Source organism: Balaenoptera acutorostrata, chromosome 20 (assembly GCF_949987535.1).
Source record: "Balaenoptera acutorostrata chromosome 20, mBalAcu1.1, whole genome shotgun sequence".
NCBI classification, from domain to species: domain Eukaryota; kingdom Metazoa; phylum Chordata; class Mammalia; order Artiodactyla; family Balaenopteridae; genus Balaenoptera; species Balaenoptera acutorostrata.
This window is the reverse complement of record NC_080083.1, coordinates 22,569,436-22,593,648: the sequence shown is the minus strand read 5'-3', so window position 1 is coordinate 22,593,648 and position 24,213 is coordinate 22,569,436. Positions and strand designations below refer to the sequence as shown.

The following is a 24,213-nucleotide window of genomic DNA, read 5'->3' as shown; positions in this document are numbered from 1 at the left end:
TACATTTCCTTACAAATTTGTTTTTTCCTAGAGCGAATAATACCCGCTTTTAAAAGATGTACTTAACCTATCATTTTCCCCCTTTCTCCTGGAGCTCCCTGGACTCTTCCTTTCTGGGACAGGCTCTCTGGGGCTCTGCCATCTGTAGTCCTGGGACTTGCCTCACTTCTTTCCTGAGGTAGACCTGTTTTCTAACATCTCCTGTCTTCGTCCTTCTTGCCGTATGCTCTCATTTTACTGAGGCACAGCTTCCTGTGAAAGAGTGTGTGGAAAGTAAATTGTTGAGTTCTTGCCTATGTGAAATGCTTTATGTAACTCTCATACTTGGTTAGTCTTTTGGCTGTGTATGGAACTTGAGGTTGACAGTTATTTTCCTCAGAATTTTGAAGGCCTTGCTCTGCCGTCCTCTGGCATCCGTTATTGCTACTGAGATGTCTAATCCCATTTAGATTTACAGTCCTTAATATTTAGGGTGACTGTATAATTCATTGTCAGAACTAGGACCCTTGAGGTGCTAGCCTGAAAGAATAGCAGGACAGCAGGCATTAACCAGGACTCTGGGGTAGCTGGGGCCATGTGGACACCCTCTTTACATGTGACCTATTTTTCCTCTAACCATTTAGGATCTTCTCTTTGCTTCTGGAGTTCCACATTTCATGATGATGTGTCTTACAAAAGGTCTTTTTTCCTTCATTGCACTAGGTTGCACTAGGTTGTGGTGGGTTCATTCTCGTCCTTCAATTTGGGGAAGTTTTTAAAATTATTTCATTAATAATTTTCTCCCAGCCTTTGTTAGGCAGGTGTGTGACATTCTGGATTATCCTCTAAGTTTTTTTCTTCTCTCACAAATAATCAAGGGAATATCATCTTTTTACCTTCTTGTTTTATATCTAAGAGATTTTTGTACATTTATCTTCCAGTTATTCTATTGAAATTTTTAAATATTTCTGTTTTGCGTTTAATTTTTTGTTTTATTCTTTTCTCATAGCATCCCGTTCTTGTGGAAACGTGTCTTCTCTCACTTCTCTGAGGTCATCCATCGTGAGTTCTTTTCTCTTTCTTTTCTTTTTCTTTCTTTTTTTTTGTGTGCGTTTGTTCTCTGCATTGCTTTCTTGAGTCCCTTTTTTTTCTGTTTGTTCTGGTCTGTGTCTGAGGCTTTCCTCAGATGCTGGTGATCCTTACCTGTCCCTTCGTGTTTCAGAGTAAGGCACTCCAAAGTGTCTCTGAAACCTGGGCAGAGCTTTTTGGCTCCTTTATATATAATTTTGCTGTGAACGAATGTCTTGGTTGTCAGAACTTGGATATCTTATTTTCTGGGGAGATGGGGGATGACCATGCAGTTTCTCCAGAAAAGGCCCCTCTGCTCTCCTGCCTAGGAAATTTTACACATGGTGCTAGCGTGCTGTGTAGAGGGTGGGGGAAGGAGACAGAAGGTCCTAGAGATGAGCGTCGAGCCTTTCCCTTATGCCCCATCTCAGCCTTCCGTGCCTCGTATCTCTCAGTATGGAGCTTTTGTGGCTCAGTTTTTCCAGAGAATAAAGCTTCTTTTTTCGCTGTGGGGTAGTCACTTGGCTGTGTGGGGTAATGGAGAAAGCCCTGTGGTTCTGCCCCCACCCCCTTCTCTACCTGTCAGGGTAACTGCCCTCCAAGAGCTCATCTCACAGGGATTCTGTGGGCCTCATTAGCTCTACCCTCACCTTTATTCCCTCTGGACATTTGGGTGATAACTTCCTTTTACTCCTTCATCTCCTGACTGTCTTTGAAAATTTTGTGAAAAGCTACTCTCATTAGCTCTCCCTTTTCTCTTCTTTCCTTTTTTTTTTAAATTAATTAATTAATTTATTTATTTATTTTTGGCTTGTTCAGTCTTCGTTTCTGTGCAAGGGCTTTCTCTAGTTGCGGCGAGCAGGGGTCACTCTTCATCGTGGTGTGCAGGCCTCTCACTGTCGCGGCCTATCGTTGCGGAGCACAAGCTCCAGACGCGCAGGCTCAGTAGTTGTGGCGCACGGGCTTAGTTGCTCCGCGGCATGTGGGATCTTCCCGGACCAGGGCTCGAACCCGTGTCCCCTGCATTGGCAGGCAGATTCTCAACCACTGCACCACCAGGGAAGCCCTTTCTCTTCTTTCTTGCAGGTTAATACATTTATTTTTTTCCCTCTGCTGTCTTTTAGAGGAGTTGAGAAGGGAGAAGAGATAGACTAATGTGTTCAAAGTGCCATTTTTAACTGATTCTGGCATGCATTTTTCCAGACAAAGTATTATAAATGTTGATTAGATTCTGAATAGTACTATTGGTGCCGTTCCTCACATATGTTGTTATGGGTTAAATAGGTTTTTGTGGGCTGACCTGGAAACCCAGCTACATCTATGATTTTCCCCTAGAACTAGAGAAACAATCAAGCCTTTCTGAATTGACTCTCTGGAGGAATTATAACAGACTGGAACAAAAATATTTCATATATCTCTCCATTTTCCAAATCACATAGAAAATTAGGACTATTGTATCATTATTGTTGAAATAAAAAGCTCCAGTAACTAACAGAAACCGGAATTTTAATGGAAAAGTTTGGTCATAAAGTTAAGCTATGAAAATTGAACTGAGAAGCAAAGCTAAGTTCTTCAGCAGTATCCCTAAAACTTCATTTTTCGGCAACTTTTTTGAAAACATTTTTCCTAATTAAATTTAAGCCCAGTGATAGTCAGAGCTGTGGGAAATAGCAATAGCCACGAGAAGCATTTGTTTACTTATTTTCTTGCTGCTTTCTTATTCCTGCCTTGCACACAAAGGGTCTTCTGAAACATTGGACTGAATAAACTAGACTCAGCCAGATAGACCAATAAAACTCTCTTCCTAACCATGAATGACTAAGAATAGCTGTGAGACACTTGGGTAGTGAAAATGCAACCCAGAATATGTAAAGTACACAGGATGCTTGAGAGTAAATGCTGCACCAGCTTGGTGTTGGAACTGCAGAGACCACTGCAAGTGCAGCAGACCCACTGCGGTCATGCGGCTCCCGTTTCCAGCCTCCCACGTTGTGCTGGGGCAGCCTTCCCTGAGCACTCCTTCCCAGTGGCCGTGATGGCCCCAGTCTCAAGGGATCAGAGACTATTAGGAAAACCAGGAATCGTGGCTGTTATCTCTTATGTGGCTGGAACGAGGTAAGGGCAATGAGATGTAGTGATTCCATTATTTTCCTTCTTTTTTATTTTGTTTTCTCTTCTTCTTTTTTATTAAAAGAAAAAAAGATTCTTTTTTTAACCTCTCCCCCACCCCCCGCCTCCCCTAACCTTGCTTTTGACAGGATGTTGACTAGGAACCAGAGCCCATTTTGGCTTAGCCTTAAGGGCAGCTGTTTACAGAGTAGCGGTGTTACATAGGGTTCCTGTGTCGTATGTCTGTGTAACACTGGATTTGGATCTTGTATTTAGCTGCCAGAAGTGACTGTGATGAAGTAGCGGAGATAAACTGATAGATTGGCTGCCAGAAAGATGTTGGGAGTCAATCAGATAAACAGGGCAGAGAAATAGCTTGCTGTTTTCTAGTGATAATAAACCAGAGGCCTCTGCTCCCCACGTTTTTAAACGTAATTGCCATCGTAGTAATAATGTCTAAAATAAGCAAATGAGAAAACATCACAGGAGGTTTTTTATTTGCGATTGAGATGTCCTTTTCCCTTTTGCAAAAAAGTTTCGTCCTATATGGAAATGAATATTTTTACAAATTTGTTTTACTTCTTCCAGTGCCTACTTACATAAACAAATGACAATTAGAGAGTGAACTACTTTCGTAGGAATTTATCCCTCCTTCCTTATCCTCCCACAGGCTTTGGCTGTTTAACTTGATGAACTATCTATATTGCTCCCATGCCTCACCTACAAAATAATTACTTATTTTTGTGAAGAAACAAGTTTTAAAGTCAAACCTGTGTTATTGACAGGTGATAAGCAGGAAGGAGTTTATTTTAGTGTCTTCCCTTGGATTTCTCTCAGAAGATTTTTGGAATTTTAATCTCTGTTGCTGTTTCCCTGCACTTGTGTAGGAGAGATGATATCTAGTTTTATTATTGTAATTTAAAATTCTCCTTCTTTAGTGTTTAACTTTTAAATCCATTGCTTCTTCTCACTTGGGACTTTGAGATCCAATGCAAATTCTTCAGTCTGTGTGAAAGATACAGATTTAGGCTTTGATTGCATGCGGTGGAATACCCAGTATTAAGAGGAGAGTAGGAGAGTGATTTAGAGTTCCCATGGAGTTAATTGTGGGGATGAGAGACCGGCTGTCTGTGTTGTGTTTCCAGTACGCACATACGACTTTCTTTAGGTTCCTTCTCAAAGTTGTGGCGGCTGTGAATGTGTTGGTGTCATATACGGTTAAATTATTTATTAGTAAGCATGCTAGGGTACCAGCTGTGGAAAGCAAGAGAGTGAAGTCCACACTTTTAGTTATATCTATAAAGGCTTTTTGCCTAAGGAAGACCTTCCTGACTGCTGGAGGTTATAGGTCAGAAGTTAACCATGTACCATTATCCTATTGGTGAGAAGCTGATGTGTTTTCCTCTTTGCCACCCAGCCCTTCCCACCTGACCTTTTATAGATTCTCCACTGGTATGGATGAGGTGGACAAAACTAATCATAAAAACAATGAAGGGAATGTTGCATAATCATTGATCCATTTGAAATGAACTGCAGTACAATAAGTCTTTCAAATGGACTTTGTTCTCAGCTATTGCTTATAGCTCTTTTTAAAGATATATAAATATGAAAGGGTTAATGGGAATTCAGTCATGCTCTTGCCACTGAGTTGTCCCTTATTGATTGTAGTTTTGAGCTGTCACTATGCCATTCAGAATCCCTTCTGTGCCCTTTTAAAGTCAGTTGGTTCTGGGAGATGATAAATAAATCACTTGCTTTCCTTTTTCCCCTAGCTCCTTCGAGAACTCATAGAACGGAAGACCAGCTCCTTGGATCCCAATGATCAGGTGGCCATGGGAAGGTAATTTAGATATGGCTTTCTATTCATACAAGTAACCTGTATAATAGTTTCTCCCTCTGAGTCTCCTTAATTCAGCCTCCAACGCAATGATTGGCCCTATAATTATAAAAGTTGAGAGTTCCCTGGTGGCCTAGTGGTTAGGATTCCGGACTTTCACTGCCGTGGCCCGGGTTCAATCCCTAGTCAGGGAACTGAGATCCCACAAGTCCTGCGGCACAGCCAAAAAGAAAAAGGTAAGCTAGATAACAAGAGCTAGACAGACAAAGTGATGGAAATTGTTTACCCTACATTGCCTTAAGTGCAGTTTGACTAAGAGATTATAAAATGCCTATAGGTGTTTATTTTAGGGTTTGTTTCACAAAGTCCTTCTTAATCTCTTTGCTCTCTGATTTGGGCTGTGATTATATCTGTATCAATCTCTGACCAGTGGGTAAAAAGCATCCACCCAAATGCGTGGTCTCAGCTGTCAGGACGTGGCACTGTGCACAACAGGTTCCTTGCTCTGGGAGAGTCTGCCCTAATTTAGACCTCCGCCCCTTCAGTGAAAGCTGCTGCACAATTAGAAATGGAATGTGGCGGCATTACCCAGATGTCAGGGTAGAATGGAAAGTAGTGAAGGAAGGCCCTTGTGTGTATGCTTCATTCTGTGGTTGGAAAATAAAAAGGACATTTAGAGTGCTACCTAATGAATAGTGTACATTTAAATAGCCATGAGCCATAATTTGCAAAAGCATGAAAGGAAACAAAAGCTGCAAGTATCAGAATGGGATTCTGGGGCAGAGCAGCATTTTGAGATCACAATGAAAAATTTGTGTTGATGAAATAATTTTATGTGAGTAAAACATATGAATTTTAGGGTAGGATGTTGATATTTTGTATATCTCTGGAATGCTATAGAGAGCTGTTCACCATAAATTTAATGTGATAGAGCAAATTGCATTTAAGTGGTGATTATATTGTACATTTATCTGACTTTACAATAAAATAGATTATGGTAATTAAGATTATATTAAGATTACAGTAATTGGATTTCCCTGGATTTTTTTTTTTTTTTGATGTTAAATTTTCATTGTGTAAATCAGGTAAGATGACTAGCTGCTGCTGTTTTTCCTTTTTTTCCCCCACATTTGTTCATATGAGCAATATATGAAGATTTTCTTAGCCCAGTATCTTTTATTTGAAAAATTAATTTCTTTTAATCTAAGACGACTGCAGACTACCAAATGTAAAATAGATAGCTAGTGGGAAGCAGCCGCATAGCACAGGGAGATCAGCTCGGTGCTTTGTGACCACCCAGAGGGGTGGGATAGGGAGGGTGGGAGGGAGACGCAAGAGGGAGGGGATATGGGGATATATGTATACGTATAGCTGATTCACTTTGTTGTACAGCAGAAACTAACACACCATTGTAAAGCAATTATACTCCAATAAAGATGTTAAAAAAATAAAATAAAATGACTGCAGAATATGTGAATCTTGTTTGGATCCTGATTCAAACAAACAAACTGTAAAATTGAGACTACCTGGGAAATTTAGAGAGTGAATATTTGGTAGTAAAGAATTATTGTCAACTTTTTTTAGGTGTGACAGTGGTATTGAGATTATATTGGGGCTCTTGGTATTGAGATTGTATTGCGGGAAAAAAAGCCCTTACCTTTGAACAACACATTCTGAAATATTATAGCTGAAATGAAAATTAAATAAATAAAATGACTGTAAAACTAGTATCAATAGTGGATAATTCTTAACACTTAGCAAAAAGTGGAAAGCACAAGAAAAAGCACTTGGGCATTAACAATGGGAAAATTAGATTTAAAGAATTCATGTGCTCAAACCAAACAGCAGCTGCAATATTAGTCATAGAACAGGCCGAGTAGCTAAAACATTAAAAGCAAACCCAAGCAACTATACTCAGTTTGATGGGTTTTCCTGCAGACTGGTAGATTTAGTGCTTGTCACAGTAACTCCAAATACTAAGGAGCATTGTTAACCAAATTTGCTGTAGAATTTCCCAGCTGCCATTTGTTTTTGTTTTTGTTTTTGTTTCTTTAAGCCATTGCACAAATCCTCTTCTGTTGATTAGTCCCCGGACTATCTTGAGGAAGTTGATGTAGGTTGATGATTTCTTTCTGCAGTGTTGTTAGTGAGAAAAATTCCCATTTGTCGATACATGTAACTATTTCCATTAGTGATGATGCATAACATCGCTTGTGAATTTCCTAGGCAATGGCTTGCAATCCAGAAGTTACGAAGCAAAATCCACAAGAAAGTAGATAGGAAAGCCAGCAAAGGAAGGAAACTTCGGTGAGTTACTTTTTAGAAAAAATGTTAATCTTGTGTGTTGTTACCTCTTCTCTTGCATGTTGGCTGTTACATCATTTTTCTATTTCTTTTGATGATTCTGTTTTTAAGGAACAGAAAAATAACTAAAGCAATATTTGAAGCTTTTTTTGAGACTCCGTTTTTTTTTACTCTGTAATGAAAAGATAGTTTCAGTTACTTCTTGTTCTTGTGTTGTGAATGGATGGGTTAAATGATATTTGCATTTCCCTGAAAGAGAAATAATAAGGAAATAAGACAAGATCGTTGAAATTGCCTTAGTTTTAAAAAATGATTTCTTTAGAACAATATAAAAATTGTATTTTGGAGTCTTATTTAGACATAGAATTATATTGGTCCATTTTCATGATGCCATACATGTACGCAATATGCTAAAAAGGTAAAAATGAAGGATTCCAGAGAATGTTAACACTGTGCTTAAATGAGATGAGGAATATAATTTGTATGAGAACAGAGAGATATTTCTGTGTGTAGGAAAGCCCTCAACCCTGTGAGCCCTTGAAGGAGTCTTAAAAGTATGGAGACAAAAGATGGGGCAAGAGTAGAAGTGACATTGCTATACTTTCAGACTTAGATTCCTTGTAACTATTTTTATATATTACATAATATCACTCTCACAGGGCCTCAGTGTCAAAGAAACTACTTGTAATTCAGGTGCACATTGAAAAAAAAATGTTAAACTCATTGTGTTAGGACAGTTTTAGGCAGATAGCTAATCCCACATCCTTATTAGAGCCTGCCTGTCATTAAATTCCCTTTAGACAAATGTGGATCTGTCTCATTTTTAAATATCTTCAGAGAAGCAGATTTCACTACTTCAATTAACCTGTTTTAGTATTTAACAAAACTCATCAGGAAATGCTTATTATTATTATTATTTTTTAATAAATCCATTTCTTTAGTTTTTTTAAATTTATTTATTTATGGCTGTGTTGGGTGGGTCTTCGTTTCTGTGCGAGGGCTTTCTCTAGTTGTGGCAAGCGGGGGCCACTCTTCATCGCGGTGCACAGGCCTCTCACTATCGCGGCCTCTCTTGTTGCGGAGCACAGGCTCCAGACGCGCAGGCTCAGTATTTGTGGCTCACAGGCCCAGTTGCTCCGCGGCATGTGGGATCTTCCCAGACCAGGGCTCGAACCTGTGTCCCCTGCATTGGCAGGCAGATTCTCAACCACTGCGCCACCAGGGAAGCCCCAGGAAATGCTTATTTTTCTTTAACTTTGCAGAAGTGCAAAGTAGCTTTTCATTATCTTTTGATTGAAAGTCACTTTGCCTAAATCTCAGGTTAAATTGTTATAATTTGTTTATGTTTTTTCATATGTTGAAGTTTTCAAGTCTTCATACTTCTCCAAGTTTGTTTTCAGTGTACTGGTTGAGAGCATGGTCTCAAGAGCCTGACTGCCTGAGTTTGAATCCCAGCTTTGACAGTCTGGCATATGACACTCTAGTAGTTACTCCGAGCAAAACCCTTAAACTCTCTGTGCTAGTTTCTTCATCTGTAGAATGGGGGTGATAATAGTACGAGACTTGTAGGGTTGCTGTGAGGTTTAAATGAGTAAGTATATATACAGCTTTTAGAACAGTGCCAGGGACACAGCAAGCACTATATATGTGTCTATTGCCATCATTCCTATCATTATTATTGCTGTTATTATTCCAAGACTGGATCAGTCTGCTCCTGGAATGTTCATTACTTACTCACTCACATACATGCCTCTTTTGTACCTGTCTCTTCTGCACCCTCCCCCCGCCCCGGAAGGATTTAAAGGAGAATGCTATTACTAGTACTTTGTAATTGACCAGGCTGATTAAGTACCTATTCTTTAAGTTTGAGATTAGACTTCTCTCCAATACTGTGCTTTTAAAATTATAGCTTTGAGAAAGACAAATACTCTATGTTATCACTTGTATGTGGAATCTAAAAAATGAAACAAACGAATGTACATAACAAAACAGAAAGAGGCTCACAGATACAGAGAACAAACCAGTGCTTACCAGTGGGGAGAGGGGAGGAGGGAGGGGCGAGATAGGGGTATGGGATTAAGAGACACAAACTACTGTGTATAAAATAAATAAGCAGCAAGCATATATTGTACAGCACAGGGAATATAGCCATTATTTTACAGTAACTTTAGATGGAGTATAATCTGTAAAAAGATTGAATCACTATGTTGTACACCTGAAACTAATAATATTGTAGATCAACTGTACTTGTGATTAATTAATTTAATAGCTTTGTGAGGCTTTAAATGTCCTCTAGAGGGAGGAGCCCGGGATTTCAAATCAGGGGACTGGCTCTGTCTGGCTCCATGATTTTGGTTGGTCTTTATTCTCTGAGCCTCACTTTTCTCATTTAATAAGTGGAGATACTCATCCCTACTTTATAGATTTGGTTTGAGGACCAAAACAAGGTGAATATGTCTGGTACATAGGAAGTATTCGAAAACGTTAGTTTCTTTGGTTTCTCGTGTTTATCTGTTGACGTTGCTGTTGCAAATATACACTCTTCAAAAGAACAGAGTGGGGAAAAATGCCTTTTCTACATTGTCATATTTTTATGAGTTTTAAAACTATTAGGGCAAGTAGCTATAATTGTGTGTCCCTTGAGGGCAAGCATTGTACTGGTTTTTCAAGACAGTTCCAGCCTTAGCCGTCTACCGTAGTGCCTCGTAGACATGTTTTTGGATGATTATAACAGTAAAATTAACACGCTTGTCAGGTAAGACTCTCTGTAAGGTGCAGCATCCACACTTCTCAGTGTGAAGTGAGCAGACTAGGAAGAGTTAGCCTAGGGACAGGCCACAAAGAATAATGTTTGCCAAAACACAGACTTGAGAGTGTACACGTCCATTTTGGGAACTGCAGTTCATTTGTTTTGGCAGAGACTTAAAGTGAGTATGGGGGAATGGCAGGAGATGAGGCTGTATGAATAAGTGAGTGCTAGATCGTGGTCACGCTCAGAATTCGGACTTTATTTTATAGACTGTAGCGAGTCATTGAAAAATAAGGAAGCCTGAGCACCTGTCACAGATTGGAGGAGACTTAAGGAGACACCACAATTAGGTGCAATGTGGGGTCCTAGGTTGGATCCTGGAAAAGAAAAAGGACACCAGGGTAAAAATGGGTGAAGTCGGGCTTCCCTGGTGGTGCAGTGGTTGAGAGTCTGCCTGCCAATGCAGGGGACACGGGTTCGAGCCCTGGTCTGGGAAGATCCCACATGCCGCGGAGCAACTAGGCCCGTGAGCCACAATTGCTGAGCCTGCATGTCTGGAGCCTGTGCTCCGCAACAAGAGAGGCCGCGATAGTGAGAGGCCCGCGCACCGCGATGAAGAGTGGCCCCTGCTTGCCACAACTGGAGAAAGCCCTCGCACAGAAACAAAGACCCAACACAGCCATAAATAAATTAATTAATTAATTTAAAAAAAAAAAAGGGTGAAGTTTGAATAAGGTCTATGGTTTAGTTAATAGTATTGTACCAATGTTAATTGTTTCCTAATAGTACTGTAGGAAATGTTTCCTAATTTGTTTCCTAATAGTATTGTAGGAAACAATTAACAATGTTAATTGTTTCCTAATAGTATTGTACCAATGTTGTTTCCTAATTTTGATAATTACACTATATTTGTGTAAGCTGTTAACATTAGAGGAAGCTAGGTGAGGATATACATGAGTTCTCTGCACTAGTTTTGCAACTTTTCTATAAGCCTAAAATTACTGCCAAATAAGAAGTAAAAAGAAAAGTAATGAATAAGGTCATGTGCTTTGAATTGTTTTGCAGTTTTACCATCCGTATTCACCTGGCTCTCTTTGTGAACATGAATGAGTGGGATGTGGTCAGAATCAGAGTGATCTTGTTAGCAATAGCGACAAGTAACATTTATAAAGCTCTGTTGGGCGCTGCAAAGCAATTGACATGCCGAGGTAGAAAAGGCATAGGCTGTGATGCTAAACTGTCCGGGTTTGAAATCTGACACTTCCACTTACTGGCCTTTAGACCTTGGGCAAGATACTTTACATCTTTGTGCTTCAGTTTCCTCATCTGTCAACCTAGCAGGATGATAAAAGGCACATCTCATAGGGTTGTTATGCAGATTGAATTAGCTAATTCATGTAAAGTAGTTCGGAAGGTAAGTAACTCACCCAGCGTTACAGAACTAGCAAGCACAAACTTGGATTTGAGCTAGTTGGTCTGATTCCAGAGCCCATGCTTCTAACCTGTGGCTATTGAGTTGTTTCTCTGGCCAGGACCTTTGCAGACACCAAAATGATACCTTTGACTACATTAGAATTCTGCCATGACGGATTTAACAAGGGGCCCAGGCTAGATGAGAATATCATAAATAACTGCCTTAAATTAGACCCCCGGAAGAGCTGGTGGAATGTGCCAGCTGTCATCACTGGTACTAGATTCCACCAGTGAGCAAGCTTTGCTCTGTGTGATAGGGTTGGAGAGAGAAGAAATGTCCTAGCAAAGAGGAACATCACCTTGTGGAAACCTTAGTTTAAATGGTAGCGGGTCAGTGGCATCATCCTGGTCAGACTGGGTGTGGCAATTTGCTAGTTGGATGCTAGAAAATAACTTATAAAAAAAAATATTTTGGTTTTGGGAAGTAATTATAATTATTGATTATCAGTCTTTTACTCAGCATTATCTGTAAGTGGATTTGATCATGATTTAAGCAGAATTCATAATGTAAATGAATTAAGCTCTCGGGCCTTTAAATAATGAGGTGTCATACTGTGTTTTGTGTTTGTCTATTCTTCTGCAACAAAATTATATTTATCTCTTCTTAGTATGGTTGGTAAAAGGTATTTTAATACTAAAACATGCATCCATCCTCAGTAGCACTGAGATTAGGTAAAATGCATTGTATTAAGTACACATTACTAAATCTGATTACTTCTTAAAGCCTGTCTTTCATCATGCAGCTAATAGTTATTGAATATATTTTATGAAAGTGTAAAGGTATTCCACGGAGCAGTGCCATCCAATAAAAATATCTTTACATGTGTAATTTTAAATGTTCTAGTAGCCACAATTAAAAAGGGGAAAAAATGAAACAAGTGAACTTAATAATATATTTCACGTAACCCAATATATAAAAAATATTATTTCAACAATTTATTGTTTTAAAAATTATTAGTGATATATTTTACATTTTTTTCATCTCAAGTTTTCAAAATCTGGAGCACATCTCAGTTTGGCACATTTCAGGTGCTCAGTAGCCACGTGTGGCCAGTGACTCCGGATTGGACAACACAGCTATAAGGTATAGTTCATAGTCTTTGTCTAGACAGTAAATTAAACCTGTATTTGGACACAGCCAATAATAGTTTTCATTTTTTCAGATGAACAGTGAAGTTTGGCGAAGCCTAAAGACATTAAAATATATTTATTAATTGTACTTAGGCTTTATACTTAAATAAAAAGGTTATGTAAATAATTATATTCTTGTACATTAACGTAACCTTTGGGAGGGCATTTACCTTACTTTTTCAATTTTAAATATGCATACTTTTCGATTCACCAGCAAAGCAATTACACATCTCAAAATTTATCCCATGAAATGTGTGAACAAACATACAATAATTTATATGTAAGAATCTTCACGTTAGCTAAGTCAGAAAGAGAAAGACAAATACCATGTGATATCTCTTATATGTGGGATGTAAAATATGACACAAATGAACTTATCTACAAAACAGAAACAGACGCACAGACATAGAGAGCAGACTTGTGGTTGCCAAGTGGGGGGCAGTGGGGGAGGGATGGACTGGGAGTTTGGGATTAGCAGATGCAAACTAGTACATATAGGATGGATAAACCACAAGGTCCTACTGTATAGCACACGGAACTATATCCAATATCCTGCGATAAACCATAATGGAAAAGAATATGAAAAGGAATTTGTGTGTGTGTGTAACTGAATCACTTTGCTATGCAGCAGAAATTAACACAACTTTGTAAATCAACTATGTGTCAATAAAATAAATTTCTAAAAAAGTTTTAAAAAGTCTTCACTTTTGCACTGTTTAATATGGTTTTTAAAGGGGATAGACTGTATAATGCCTATCAATAGGAGGTTTAATAAATTATAATATATTGACATGACAGAATATCCTGTAACTATGAAAAAGAATAGAATATGACAAAGTAGAAAACATAATGCAGAATATTAAGTATATTACAGTCTCATTTTTATGTGAAAATATATAAAGTTTATATTTGTCTTATATATGGAGAATGCCACAGACAAACTTAACAATGATTAACAGTGATTTAATTAACAGTGATTATTTCTGGGGGATAGGACTACAGGGAACTTGTCAGCTCTCTATACATTTCCAAATTTGGAATTATATATTATTTTTTATAATTAGGAGATAGCAGACATTAAAAAAAGTATAGTGAACAGATATTTTGTTGTTGCATCTTATAAAAAGTGAAGAATTGGAAGCAATATGAATGTTCAAATATATGAAAATATATTTATGGTACTTCCATTCCTGGAATTTTGTATATAGCTTTGAGATACAATGCTAAGTGAAAAAACAGATATGAAATTATGTGTGTGTATGGATTACTATATAAAATGAACATAATAACCAAAATATTAACAAAATCATAATATTAATAAATATTAATAACAGTTCTTCTCTAGGTGGAAGAACTATGTATATATTTTTGTGTGTACTCAGTTGGTTTGTTTTCCAAATTTTCTGTAATGAATTATGCTTTTTGTATTATTCTTGGTAATGGGAAAAATCTCATCACTATTATTCTTTTAAATTCAATTGTTAAAAAAATGAATGAAATTTGGGAGGCTTGGCTATTGGTGGTGTAGTAGAGAATCAAATTCTTTGATGTGTGTAAAAATGTTTTTAAAACTGTAAAACATTACACATGTGAAAATATTTATATCATATTTTTTTGTGGATAGTGTTTTGCCCAAGAACAGTTCTTCTGGTTAGAATTTTATTGGGCTGGGCTAAAAGTTCATTTGGGTTTTCCGTAACATGGAAAAACCCAAATGAACTTTTTGGCCAACCAATATACTACGCATCTTGTCCTTCAGCTTCTCCTTTTATAATGAACAGAAAGGGATACCTTCTTTGAATTCTCTTTGGTGTAATTTCTTCTGTATAAGGTCAAATATTTGTTCAGCCCCCCTTCACCAGAGGATCTCAAAGCACTTTGTACAAAAATACCCCTTTTTTCTATTGGTGGGAGATGGAGGTGACATAACTTAAATTTCTGTAATACCTTGACTGAAGATCTAGGCATCAGACTTGTTATGTACTCAGTTGCACGCATCATTTAAAGATGGGCGAGGGGCTTCCCTGGTGGCGCAGTGGTTAGGAATCCGCCTGCCAATGCAGGGGACACGTGTTCGAGCCCTGCTCTGGGAAGATCCCACATGCCGCGGAGCAACTAAGCCCGTGAGCCACGACTGCTGAGCCTGCTCTCTAGAGCCCGTGAGCCACAACTACTGAGCCCATGTGCCACATCTACTGAAGCCCGCGCACCTAGAGCCCATGCTCCGCAACGAGAGAAGCCACCTCAATGAGAAGCCTGCACACCGCAGTGAAGAGAAGCCCCCGCTCGCCGCAGCTAGAGAAAGCCTGCGCACAGCAAAGAAGACCCAATGCAGCCCAAAAAAAACAAAAAAAACAAAAAAAAAACGGCGAAATGAAAGACCTGGTGGCGCTAGTGAGTGAAGGTGATTCTAGAAGCCTTTTCTGACTCAGGGAGCTAGTGAGTGATGGTGGTGGTGAGGTGTTCCATTTGAATGTTATGCCACTACCTGTGCTACTGCCAGTAGGTAGCTTTAATGACACTGAAAAATGATTAAGATGTATGTAGAGGAGGGGAAGATGAGGTAGTCAACTCCTCATTGTCTTTTGTCTGGAGTGATGTTTAAGGGGTAGTATATTGCTCAGGGGCACAGGTGTATCTACTCTTTTTTTGGGCTTTGGAGCTCTGTTGAACTACTGTCATTCACAATGTGCTTTTATCACATGTTTCTCCTGTAGTTTTAAGGAAAAAGTGTTTTTATGGTCGTGAGTGGTTCGTGCCTATGAATTGTTCCCTGTTGCACTCTGGAGCCAGATATACCTGTGATCAGTTCTGGAGTTTGTTACCTGGTAGGGTGTATTTCCTTTTCTAGGTTAATAATAGTTACTAATGTTGCTGCCTGTTTGTTTCCTACTTTATTAGGTTTCACGTCCTTAGCAAGCTTCTGAGCTTCATGGCACCTATTGACCATACCACAATGAATGATGATGCCAGGTGAGTAATAGATTAATTATATGTCTCAAATGGCTTCATGACAGCCCAGTATTGACCTGTTCTACAGCCTGTCGCCCTCCCCATTTCTTCTTATCAGTGAACCATTTGTCATTGGCATCATAGCAAGGGTCCTCGTCACATCTCTTCACTCCCATCATTACTGTAAGACCAAAACAAAATTTCCATAAATCTCAGTGCTGCCTCTGGTGGGTTTTTTGTTTTTGCTGTTTTGTTTTTGTTTTTTTTTGTTTTTTTGTTTTGTTTTTTTTTGTTTTGTTTTGTTTTGTTTTTAACTTTAGCCACCTGCCTAGGACATCTGAGCTCTTCTCTAGACGGATGGGTTAGGACAGCACACACACTTCCTTCATGTGTTTGGGGGTTTTATGCATATGTTCTCCTTTTAAAAATGGGTCTAGAGATTGCTCTAGAGATGTGCATTATGTTGTGTTTGTTCAGGCTGCTGTTGAGGTTTTGTTTTTTTTGAGTATTTTTACAAAAGAAGTACGTTCTCATTTTACAAAGCTGAAACAAGATAGAAATGTGTACAGAAGAAAATGTATACGTGTACTCAATTCGGAGATAACCACTTTTTAAAGAATCATTCCTTCTGTATTTATCAGTTGGCATTCTACTACATCATAATATTTTTATAATATTATTTATCTATCCATATTCCTTCTCCTTGATTTATTTAGCATTTATTTATTCATTTATATCAGTGTGGATTCATGCTCTCCTATTTTATTCAATTAATTATGATCCGTTACTGTCATTATTTATTTTGATTTAAAATTGTCTCAGATTAATAGAAGCCCCTTCAAGCTGGCTTGCATCTTTTTGAGATGTCCCCAATTACTCCTTGAGTGCTTCCTTACTTTCCACCACAGCAAGGTGTTCTAGGCTCATCTTCTATTTTCTCTGTTCCAGCCCTGGAATCAGTCTTTCTCCAAGGAGTCCTCACTCTTTTTAAGTGAATTGTGGTTTTTAGAACCTAAGGTCTGGGTGCTGGGGTGCTCATCGTTCTGGGTGTCATTGTGCATAGGCGCTCTCAGCGTATAGAGGTAGGAAATGCGTGTATATACACATACCCATACATAGGAGACAACCACTTTTAGTATCTCAGAATATTTCCTTTCAGCCTTTGAGTTCTCTTTTAGTATGTTCTGGTTTTTCTTTTTATATAATTAAAATTATTTTCAACAATATAGAATTATATTCTGTATTGTGATTTTTTCTTTAAATATTTTGTATACTGTGACCATTTCATGTCATTAAAATTATTCAAAAATTTAAATGACTGTGTAATATTTTTATAATATTACCTATTTAGCCATTCACTAATTGTTGGAAATTTAAATTGTTTTAAATTATCATTGTTGTAATGCTGTGGTAGACATTTTAAAACATAAGTCTTCACCAAGTGAAATTATTGGTCATAATGTAGGCATATGTGGGTTTTGCCAGCTTTAACCCTCAAGCTACATTCAACCTTTTTATTTGAAAGTGTTTAGTTTGCTAATAAACCCCATCAGATTTCCCCCCTTGCTTGAAAAGTAGTAGATGTGCAAGTTTAGTTGAACACAATGATTATCAATTTTTTGTTTGCATTTGTTCAGTGCTTTGAGTACAAAATAGCTTACGGGTGGCGCTGAGTCCATTTATACGCACATCTTTGTGACTTCCTATGCTCTCCTGTGCTTTGCAAATGAATGCCTTTGTCTGGCTGGGTTTTGTTTGTTTGTTTTTCCATTTATTTCTGGGTCTAATCTGTTTTTTAAAATAATAGAGTGAGGGACTTCCCTGGTGGTGCAGTGGTTAAGAATCCACCTGCCAATGCAGGGGACACAGGTTCGAGCCCTGGTCCAGGAAGATCATACATGCCACAGAGCAACTAAGCCCGTGCACCACAACTACTGAGCCTGTGCTCTAGAGCCCAAGAGCCACAACTGCTGAGCCCCTGCTCCACAACTACTGAAGCCTGTGAGTCCTAGAGCCCATGCGCTGCAAATACTGAGCCCACGCACTGCAACTGCTGAGCCCACGCACCACAACTACTGAAGCCCATGCCCTCTAGGGCCCACGTGCCGCAACTACTGAGCCCGCGTACTGCAACTACTGAGGCCTGTGCGCCTAGAGCCCATGCTCCGCAACAAGAGAAGCCACCGAGAAGCCACCACGATGAGAAGCCCGTGCACCGCAACGAAGAGTAGCCCCCGCTTGCCACAACTAGAGAAAGCCCACATGCAGCAACGAAGACCCAGCGCAGCCAATAGATAAGTAAATAAATAAATAAAGCAAGAGAAAAAATAAATTAAAAAATAATAGAGTAAAATGAATGCTTCTTAGGTTCTCTGTCAGGATGACATGAAAAAATTACTTCAATAGAAAAGGAAAACTAGGCACTTAAAAACTAAAATTCATTAAGGTAACATTATCCCAGGCATAAAGTGAAATCTAGTTTAAGTATTGGTGGCATCTTTTGAATATAGTACTACTAGATCATTTAGAAATTGATTGTCATTCCTAGCTGGGATTTTTCTTGAATCACCTGATACCCCTGGACACTTAGTTTTCCAGACTCTTGTTTATTCACTCATAGTTTTTGTTTTTGTGTTTGTTTTTCACTCATAGTTTTTAAGGGTCTATTATATGCTAGACATAAAGTTTATTTGAAAACGACTTTATTATTTAGGATTATGTTGGGCTTGGTCTGCAAGAAACATAAAATATGACTACAGAGGTATAAGCAAATGGGAGTTTATTTTTCTGACAGAATAATCCTAGGGGTGGCAGGTAATTACTGGCAGTGGTTTTTCCCTTCTCAGTAGTATTAAGGCCAGCATACCTTGGTCTTCCCCCTGTGGTCGCAAGGTGGTTGCTGCAGCTTTAGCCATCAAGTATGCATTCCAGGCAGGAAGAAGAGGAAAGGAGTGGTGTCAACCATACTGATTTTCTTTTATCAGAATGCCCTCCAAAAACAACTTCTCATATCTCATTGGCCATAACTCTGTTATGTTGCCACTTCAGCTAGAGCAGGCAAGGGAGGAGGAGGGGTTGGGAATGTGTTTGCTGGGTAACAGTGTGGCATTTGGTGTTGGGGATGGGGGGAAGCTATCCCTTGTGGACGTTGCTAATTATCAGCATTGTTCTCCAGCTGGTTTAGCCACTTTGTAACAAGGAATTTAATAAAAGTGTTACAGCTGGAGAACTGAGCATTTGTTTTTTACCAAGTACACTCCCTTTGCATTGTGTTTCTTGACACAGAGGCAGACATCCATGTTACTGCTCGTGCTCCATAGTCTGAGTAGGCCAGACTAACTATAGGCAGAGTAAGTGAGTATTAGCTCTTTCTGCTTCTGGTATCAAATATTCCAGGGCCCGTAGGTAGTGTTAGGTAGTATCTTTTTTTTTTAACTGTATGTATCTTAAGAAGGAGGCCGTCATAGCTTCGCCTATTTTGTTTTTTGTTTAGGTAATTCCATAACTGGAAATAATCCAGCACTGTTCTATTTGGTTTCTCACCTTGTACGCCACAAAATATTGAGGAATGGGAAACTTTCATTTCACCATCAGTGCATACTATTGATACTTTTCTCCAAGTGAATAGTTCTGGTTTTGATAAGTTACAGATGTGTCATTCTTTTTTTTTTTTTTTTAACAATGGTGTAGATTTATTGAAGGTAAAGTTCTGGGAAAAATTCAACCCATTTTTATAGTTATATCTATGGTAGAGTAGAACAAAGTTACAGATGTGTCATTCTTGGTGTGCATGTATGAATAGAGAATTTTTTATGATTTTGAAGTAGTAGAGAAAGGCTTTGTAAGCACGACACGAAGGCCAGAAGCCACGGGGAAAGTACTAGTAGCTATGACTACATAAGAGTCACAGTGAAAAAGATATCAAAAACAAAGTTATAAGTAAATGACAAACTGGGAAGAAAAAGTTCAATGTAACATTACTGTGTAAGAATGCTATGGAAAGAGTTTTTACAGATCTCTAAGAATATCCCAATAAAAGTAATGGGTAAAGCATGTCAACAAGCAAACTTAGAAATCATAAAAGAAAAACCGCAAATGGCCAAAAAATATAAAGACTGTCAATCTCATTAATCAAATAAATGGATATTAAAATAATGAGATTTCATTTTTTTCTTATTAAATTGGAAAACATTAAAAGAGTGATAATCACTAACGTCGATGGTGTGAGGAAACAGACGCTTTCATTTACTGTTGTTAGGAATGTAAATGGCAAAATAATTTTGGAGGGCTATTTGGCAATGTTTTTCAAAATTTTAAATGTAAATATATCTGTTGACCCAGAGAAATCCACTTCTAGGAATTGACCTAAGGAGACCTAAGGAAATAGCAAGTTCGCAAATATTTTTATATCAAGGATCTTTATTGCAACATTGTTTATAATGGGGAAAAATAAGAAACAATCCAAATGACCATCAATAGGGAACTAGTTAAAATAAATCACAGAAAATCATTCAATGAAGTTATAAGCAACTGTTAAAGGAGGAAGTGGAGCTGTACGTATTAACATAATGTTCAATGTAATAAGTAGGCTACAGAATACTATATCATAATCCTACTTTTGAGTAAATAAACATGTATGATTGAAAAAAGTGGCGCCTTACAAAAAATATATATATATATTATACTGTCATGGAAAGATCTCCAGGTTATTTTGTTAACTAGAAAAAGAAACATCCATTTATGTAATATCCATTTATGTTTTTAAAATAAATATTAAACAGCTGTATATGTATACATATGTATGGATATGTTATAGAGCTTAGGAAAATGCCCGGAAAGGCCATACATAAATAATATTTAAAATGTTTACCTACAGGGAGGGGACTGGGAGGAGCAAGGGGCAAAGGGAGGTTTTCAACTTTTTTTTTTTTTTCACACTTCTATTTTGCTCTAATCTCCTGCCATGAGGATGCATTCATATTAACTGTCACTAAAAAAAATAAGAAGCTCTGAAACAGTGTACACCAAACTCTTCACATGTTTATTGCTGGGCAGGGTGCAGTTGAAGACACATTTTACTTTCTAGTCTATTATTTCTGTAGTATTTGATTTTTTTTTTTTTTGCAATAAACTTGTATTGCTTTTTATCAACAGAATAGGACATGTTCATTTTGAAAATCATATCTATAATATAAAGAGGAGGTGGGAAGGTCCTGATTTTCTCTATTGAAGTATTACATAAATGAAAGAGCTTCTTTCCCTTAAGGCTTCTGCCCTGTGAGCCATTTGGATAAAACTGGCTTTTGAATACCCGAGTAGCTTCTTTCCCAGCCCACCCCTCCCCTTTTTTAATCATGGTGAAAAATTACATAATAAAATTTTCCAGCCCTTTTGATTTCTTATTCTCAGAGGCCACTCTACCTGGGGTTCCTACCATACCCAGGTCTGGAGAGAGAAGCCCTTCTCTTTAGTTGTGTCTTGGGTCCAATTTGTTGTTCCACACGTGTGCCTAAGTTGGATTAATACCCAGTATTAATAAAGAGAGGAGAAGGGGGGAATCCCAGTATGGTTACTCATCCTTGAATCCCCCATGTCCATTGTCCAGTTTGAGCTCAAATTTGGACTTGGTCAAATTGAATTGAGACTAGAACATAGCTTTCATTAAGGGAGAGAGAGCAGAGATCTTTAACACAGGGTATTAAAATACCCTTAGTGGAGGAAGAAGTACTATCTGTAAAAGGATCTTTAGAAAGGTAGTGGCGTCTTCATATTTCTGCTGATACATATTCTTTTCTCATGCTAGGAAATTTTCTCTTCAAGCAATCTATATTTTATAAAAGTCTTTTTAAATGCAGAGTAGCCCAGTTTGCTCCTGTATTACCAGATTTCCCTTTGGGGCGTCTCTAGGTAAGCTTTGCATACTGATTGAAATGCCTTTACAGGCCCTCAGGTTTCCTTTGCTAGTGAAAGTCTCATGTAACCCCTGACACTTCTGCTGGTCCGGTAGTAGGAGGTAGGCAGGTGGTTTCTATTGCAGGCCTGATGAACACTCCCAGTTCTGGGAGGAGAGGCGGTGGTGGTATGGTGGTTAGCATAGCTGCCTTTCAGTACTGGGAGGGAAAAAAAGAAATTCAACTTTGCCCCTGTATCATGTGTTGCGTGCGAGAGAGGGGTTACCATGAGTCTAAAAAGGATCGCTGGCTTTGCTGGACCCTCAGGTACTCTTGGCACGGGGCAGCACATCTCCCAGAGCAGCTCCTGTTTGCCCTTCAGAGTCATCTTTGCGAAGAGGGCAGAAGTGTCATGTGATGCTGTAGAGGCAGAGTTATCAGTGGGCTGAGGAGGACAAAGGGCTTGATGTCTCATTGGCAGAGAATCCCTCTAAGCATATTGTCACCACTGAGAACAGGTCAGTGTGTTACTTGCATGATTTACAGGATTGCTGTTCACTTCTCTGACTACTGAAGTTATTCTAAGCTTATCAAGGACATTTTAGAAGCAGAGCTCACTTTACATGGTGTGAAAGCCCTGGAGTGCCGTTAAGACCAGAGGGAGGGTGAAGTGAAAATTCAGGTGATCTTTTATTATCGTTCTAACAAAATGAAGAATTTGTCGGTTGTGGAAATAATCATCTGGGGTTTTGCCTGTGTTTTTGAAAGATCCTCTGGGGCAGACTTTTAAAGAAGTTTGTTCTTTTTCGTTTGCTGGGTAGATGTAGGTCAGATAGTAAAATGCTAGCGTGACAAGTAGGAGAAGTAAATTCTGAGTAAGACCCTGAGACAGGTCGAGATGTGTTCCTCAGAACTGTCCACCGCCCCAGATTTGGGACGGGGAATGCATGGGAACTGCTTACTCTGTCAGCGTGGGTTTTGTTGTCAGCACAGAACAGGTCTAAGTGGCAGCAGTCAGCCTGGTGCCTAAGAAAATTGGTGTTTGCCTTGCATTTACTGCTGCTTCAGAGAATTTATTAGATAAACCCAGTTCTGGTACTGTTCATTGAAAGGGTAGGTTATTGTATTTTCCTAAGAAGCTTTTTTTCTCATTACAAAAATGATAGCAATATCAACATTTTGTAGGTACTCTATTCCTTTGCAAAGAACTTAAATTCTCAGTAGGAAGAGCAAGAATTTTCATTTTAACCCCCACTCTGTGCCCCCAGATAAAAAACCACTTTCCCCTCTCCTTTTTTTTTTTTTTTAAAGTATTTATTTATTTATTTATGGCTGTGTTGGGTGGGTCTTCGTTTCTGTGCGAGGGCTTTCTCCAGCTGTGGCAAGCGGGGGCCACTCTTCATTGCAGTGCGCGGGCCTCTCACTATCGTGGCCCCTCTTGTTGCGGAGCACGGGCTCCAGACGCGCAGGCTCAGTCATTGTGGCTCACAGGCCCACTTGCTCCGCGGCATGTGGGATCTTCCCAGACCAGGGCTCGAACCCGTGTCCCCTGCATTGGCAGGCAGACTCCCAACCACTGCGCCACCAGGGAAGCCCTTCCCCTCTCCTTTTATAAAGCTACTGGCTTTAGAAAGAACAAGGAGAGAATCCTTTAATGATAACTGCTAAGCACCAAATACATTATTGTTTTACATCTGGAGTTTTAGAAATGTACAAATGTAATCCAGCCTTGGAAGGTGCTTTGTCAACATCACTGCCACGTTGTTCTTGAAGTGCCTCGGTATAATAGAATTTGTACAGGCAGTTTATCTTCCGCATGCCATTTTTGTGTGTGGGTCTGTACCCTAAGTATGGGCACATTCTACCACTCTCCTGATGGTGTTCTTTTCTCCCTAATTGGTAATCCAGAGGTTACTTAGACCATTTTTGATTCTCCGTTACCTACTTTAACCCCCCCCCCCATTTTTATTAGCCATAATGCACCGAATCGTGGTGAAATATTCTGATGAAGTTTGCTTAGCATTTGAGAGCACATCAGCTAATAACCCCAGAAATACCCTCCATAGAGCATTTTTCGTTGGTTAAAAACTTGAGAGCAAGAATGGTTAAGATATAGATGTTTTCTCTGAGGCTTCTTATCTCCTAAAAAAACACAGGTTGTTCTGACAGGTGAAACAAGCCCGAGCAAATATGCAACATTGATCTAATCAGCAGGAACGAGCTCGAAACTTGCACTGGTGCTGTCTTTCCCCAGCGTCATTAAAGGCTCCCATTACTCTGTTATTAGAGGTTCCCTCTTTTCCTTATCAGATTACAGAATGAACATAACTCATGGCAGTGATTTGATCTCTTGTTAAAGAGGATTACAGCTTTGCATTAACTCGGATTGACACAGTTTATAATTTGCTTGTTGATGCTCAGGCGGGCGGCATCACACGTTTGACCCCCCAGCAGTGCTGAAGGGAAAGGACCCCCATATATCATCATTAAAGATGGCATCCAGCACGGAGCGAGGGGGCCTGGGGCCTTCCTCCTCCAGAAACGTCAGAAAGGACAAAGAGAACATTCTCAAGTTCAAACCTGACACTTGGGCCAGAGTTTTAAAACTGGATTGCAAAGAAAGCACTGCTCTTGTTTCTTCCATATTTCCTGGTTCGCTGGTTTGCAGTCCTCACACAGTTCTAAAGAATTTGCATTCTCAAATTCAAGCCTTGGTTCCA

At 39.0% G+C, this 24,213-nt stretch overlaps 1 protein-coding gene across 2 annotated transcripts in view; it reads left to right on the top strand.

Moving 5' to 3' along the window:
• Positions 1-24,213, top strand: part of AATF (apoptosis antagonizing transcription factor) — a 104,793-nt gene that overhangs the window by 64,482 nt on the left and 16,098 nt on the right. For both annotated transcript variants that reach the window (XM_057535466.1, XM_057535467.1), the window contains exons 9-11: positions 4,929-4,996; positions 7,220-7,300; positions 15,552-15,623. In XM_057535466.1, the coding sequence (XP_057391449.1) occupies positions 4,929-4,996; positions 7,220-7,300; positions 15,552-15,623 (221 nt within the window). The remainder of the gene's footprint in view (positions 1-4,928; positions 4,997-7,219; positions 7,301-15,551; positions 15,624-24,213) is intronic.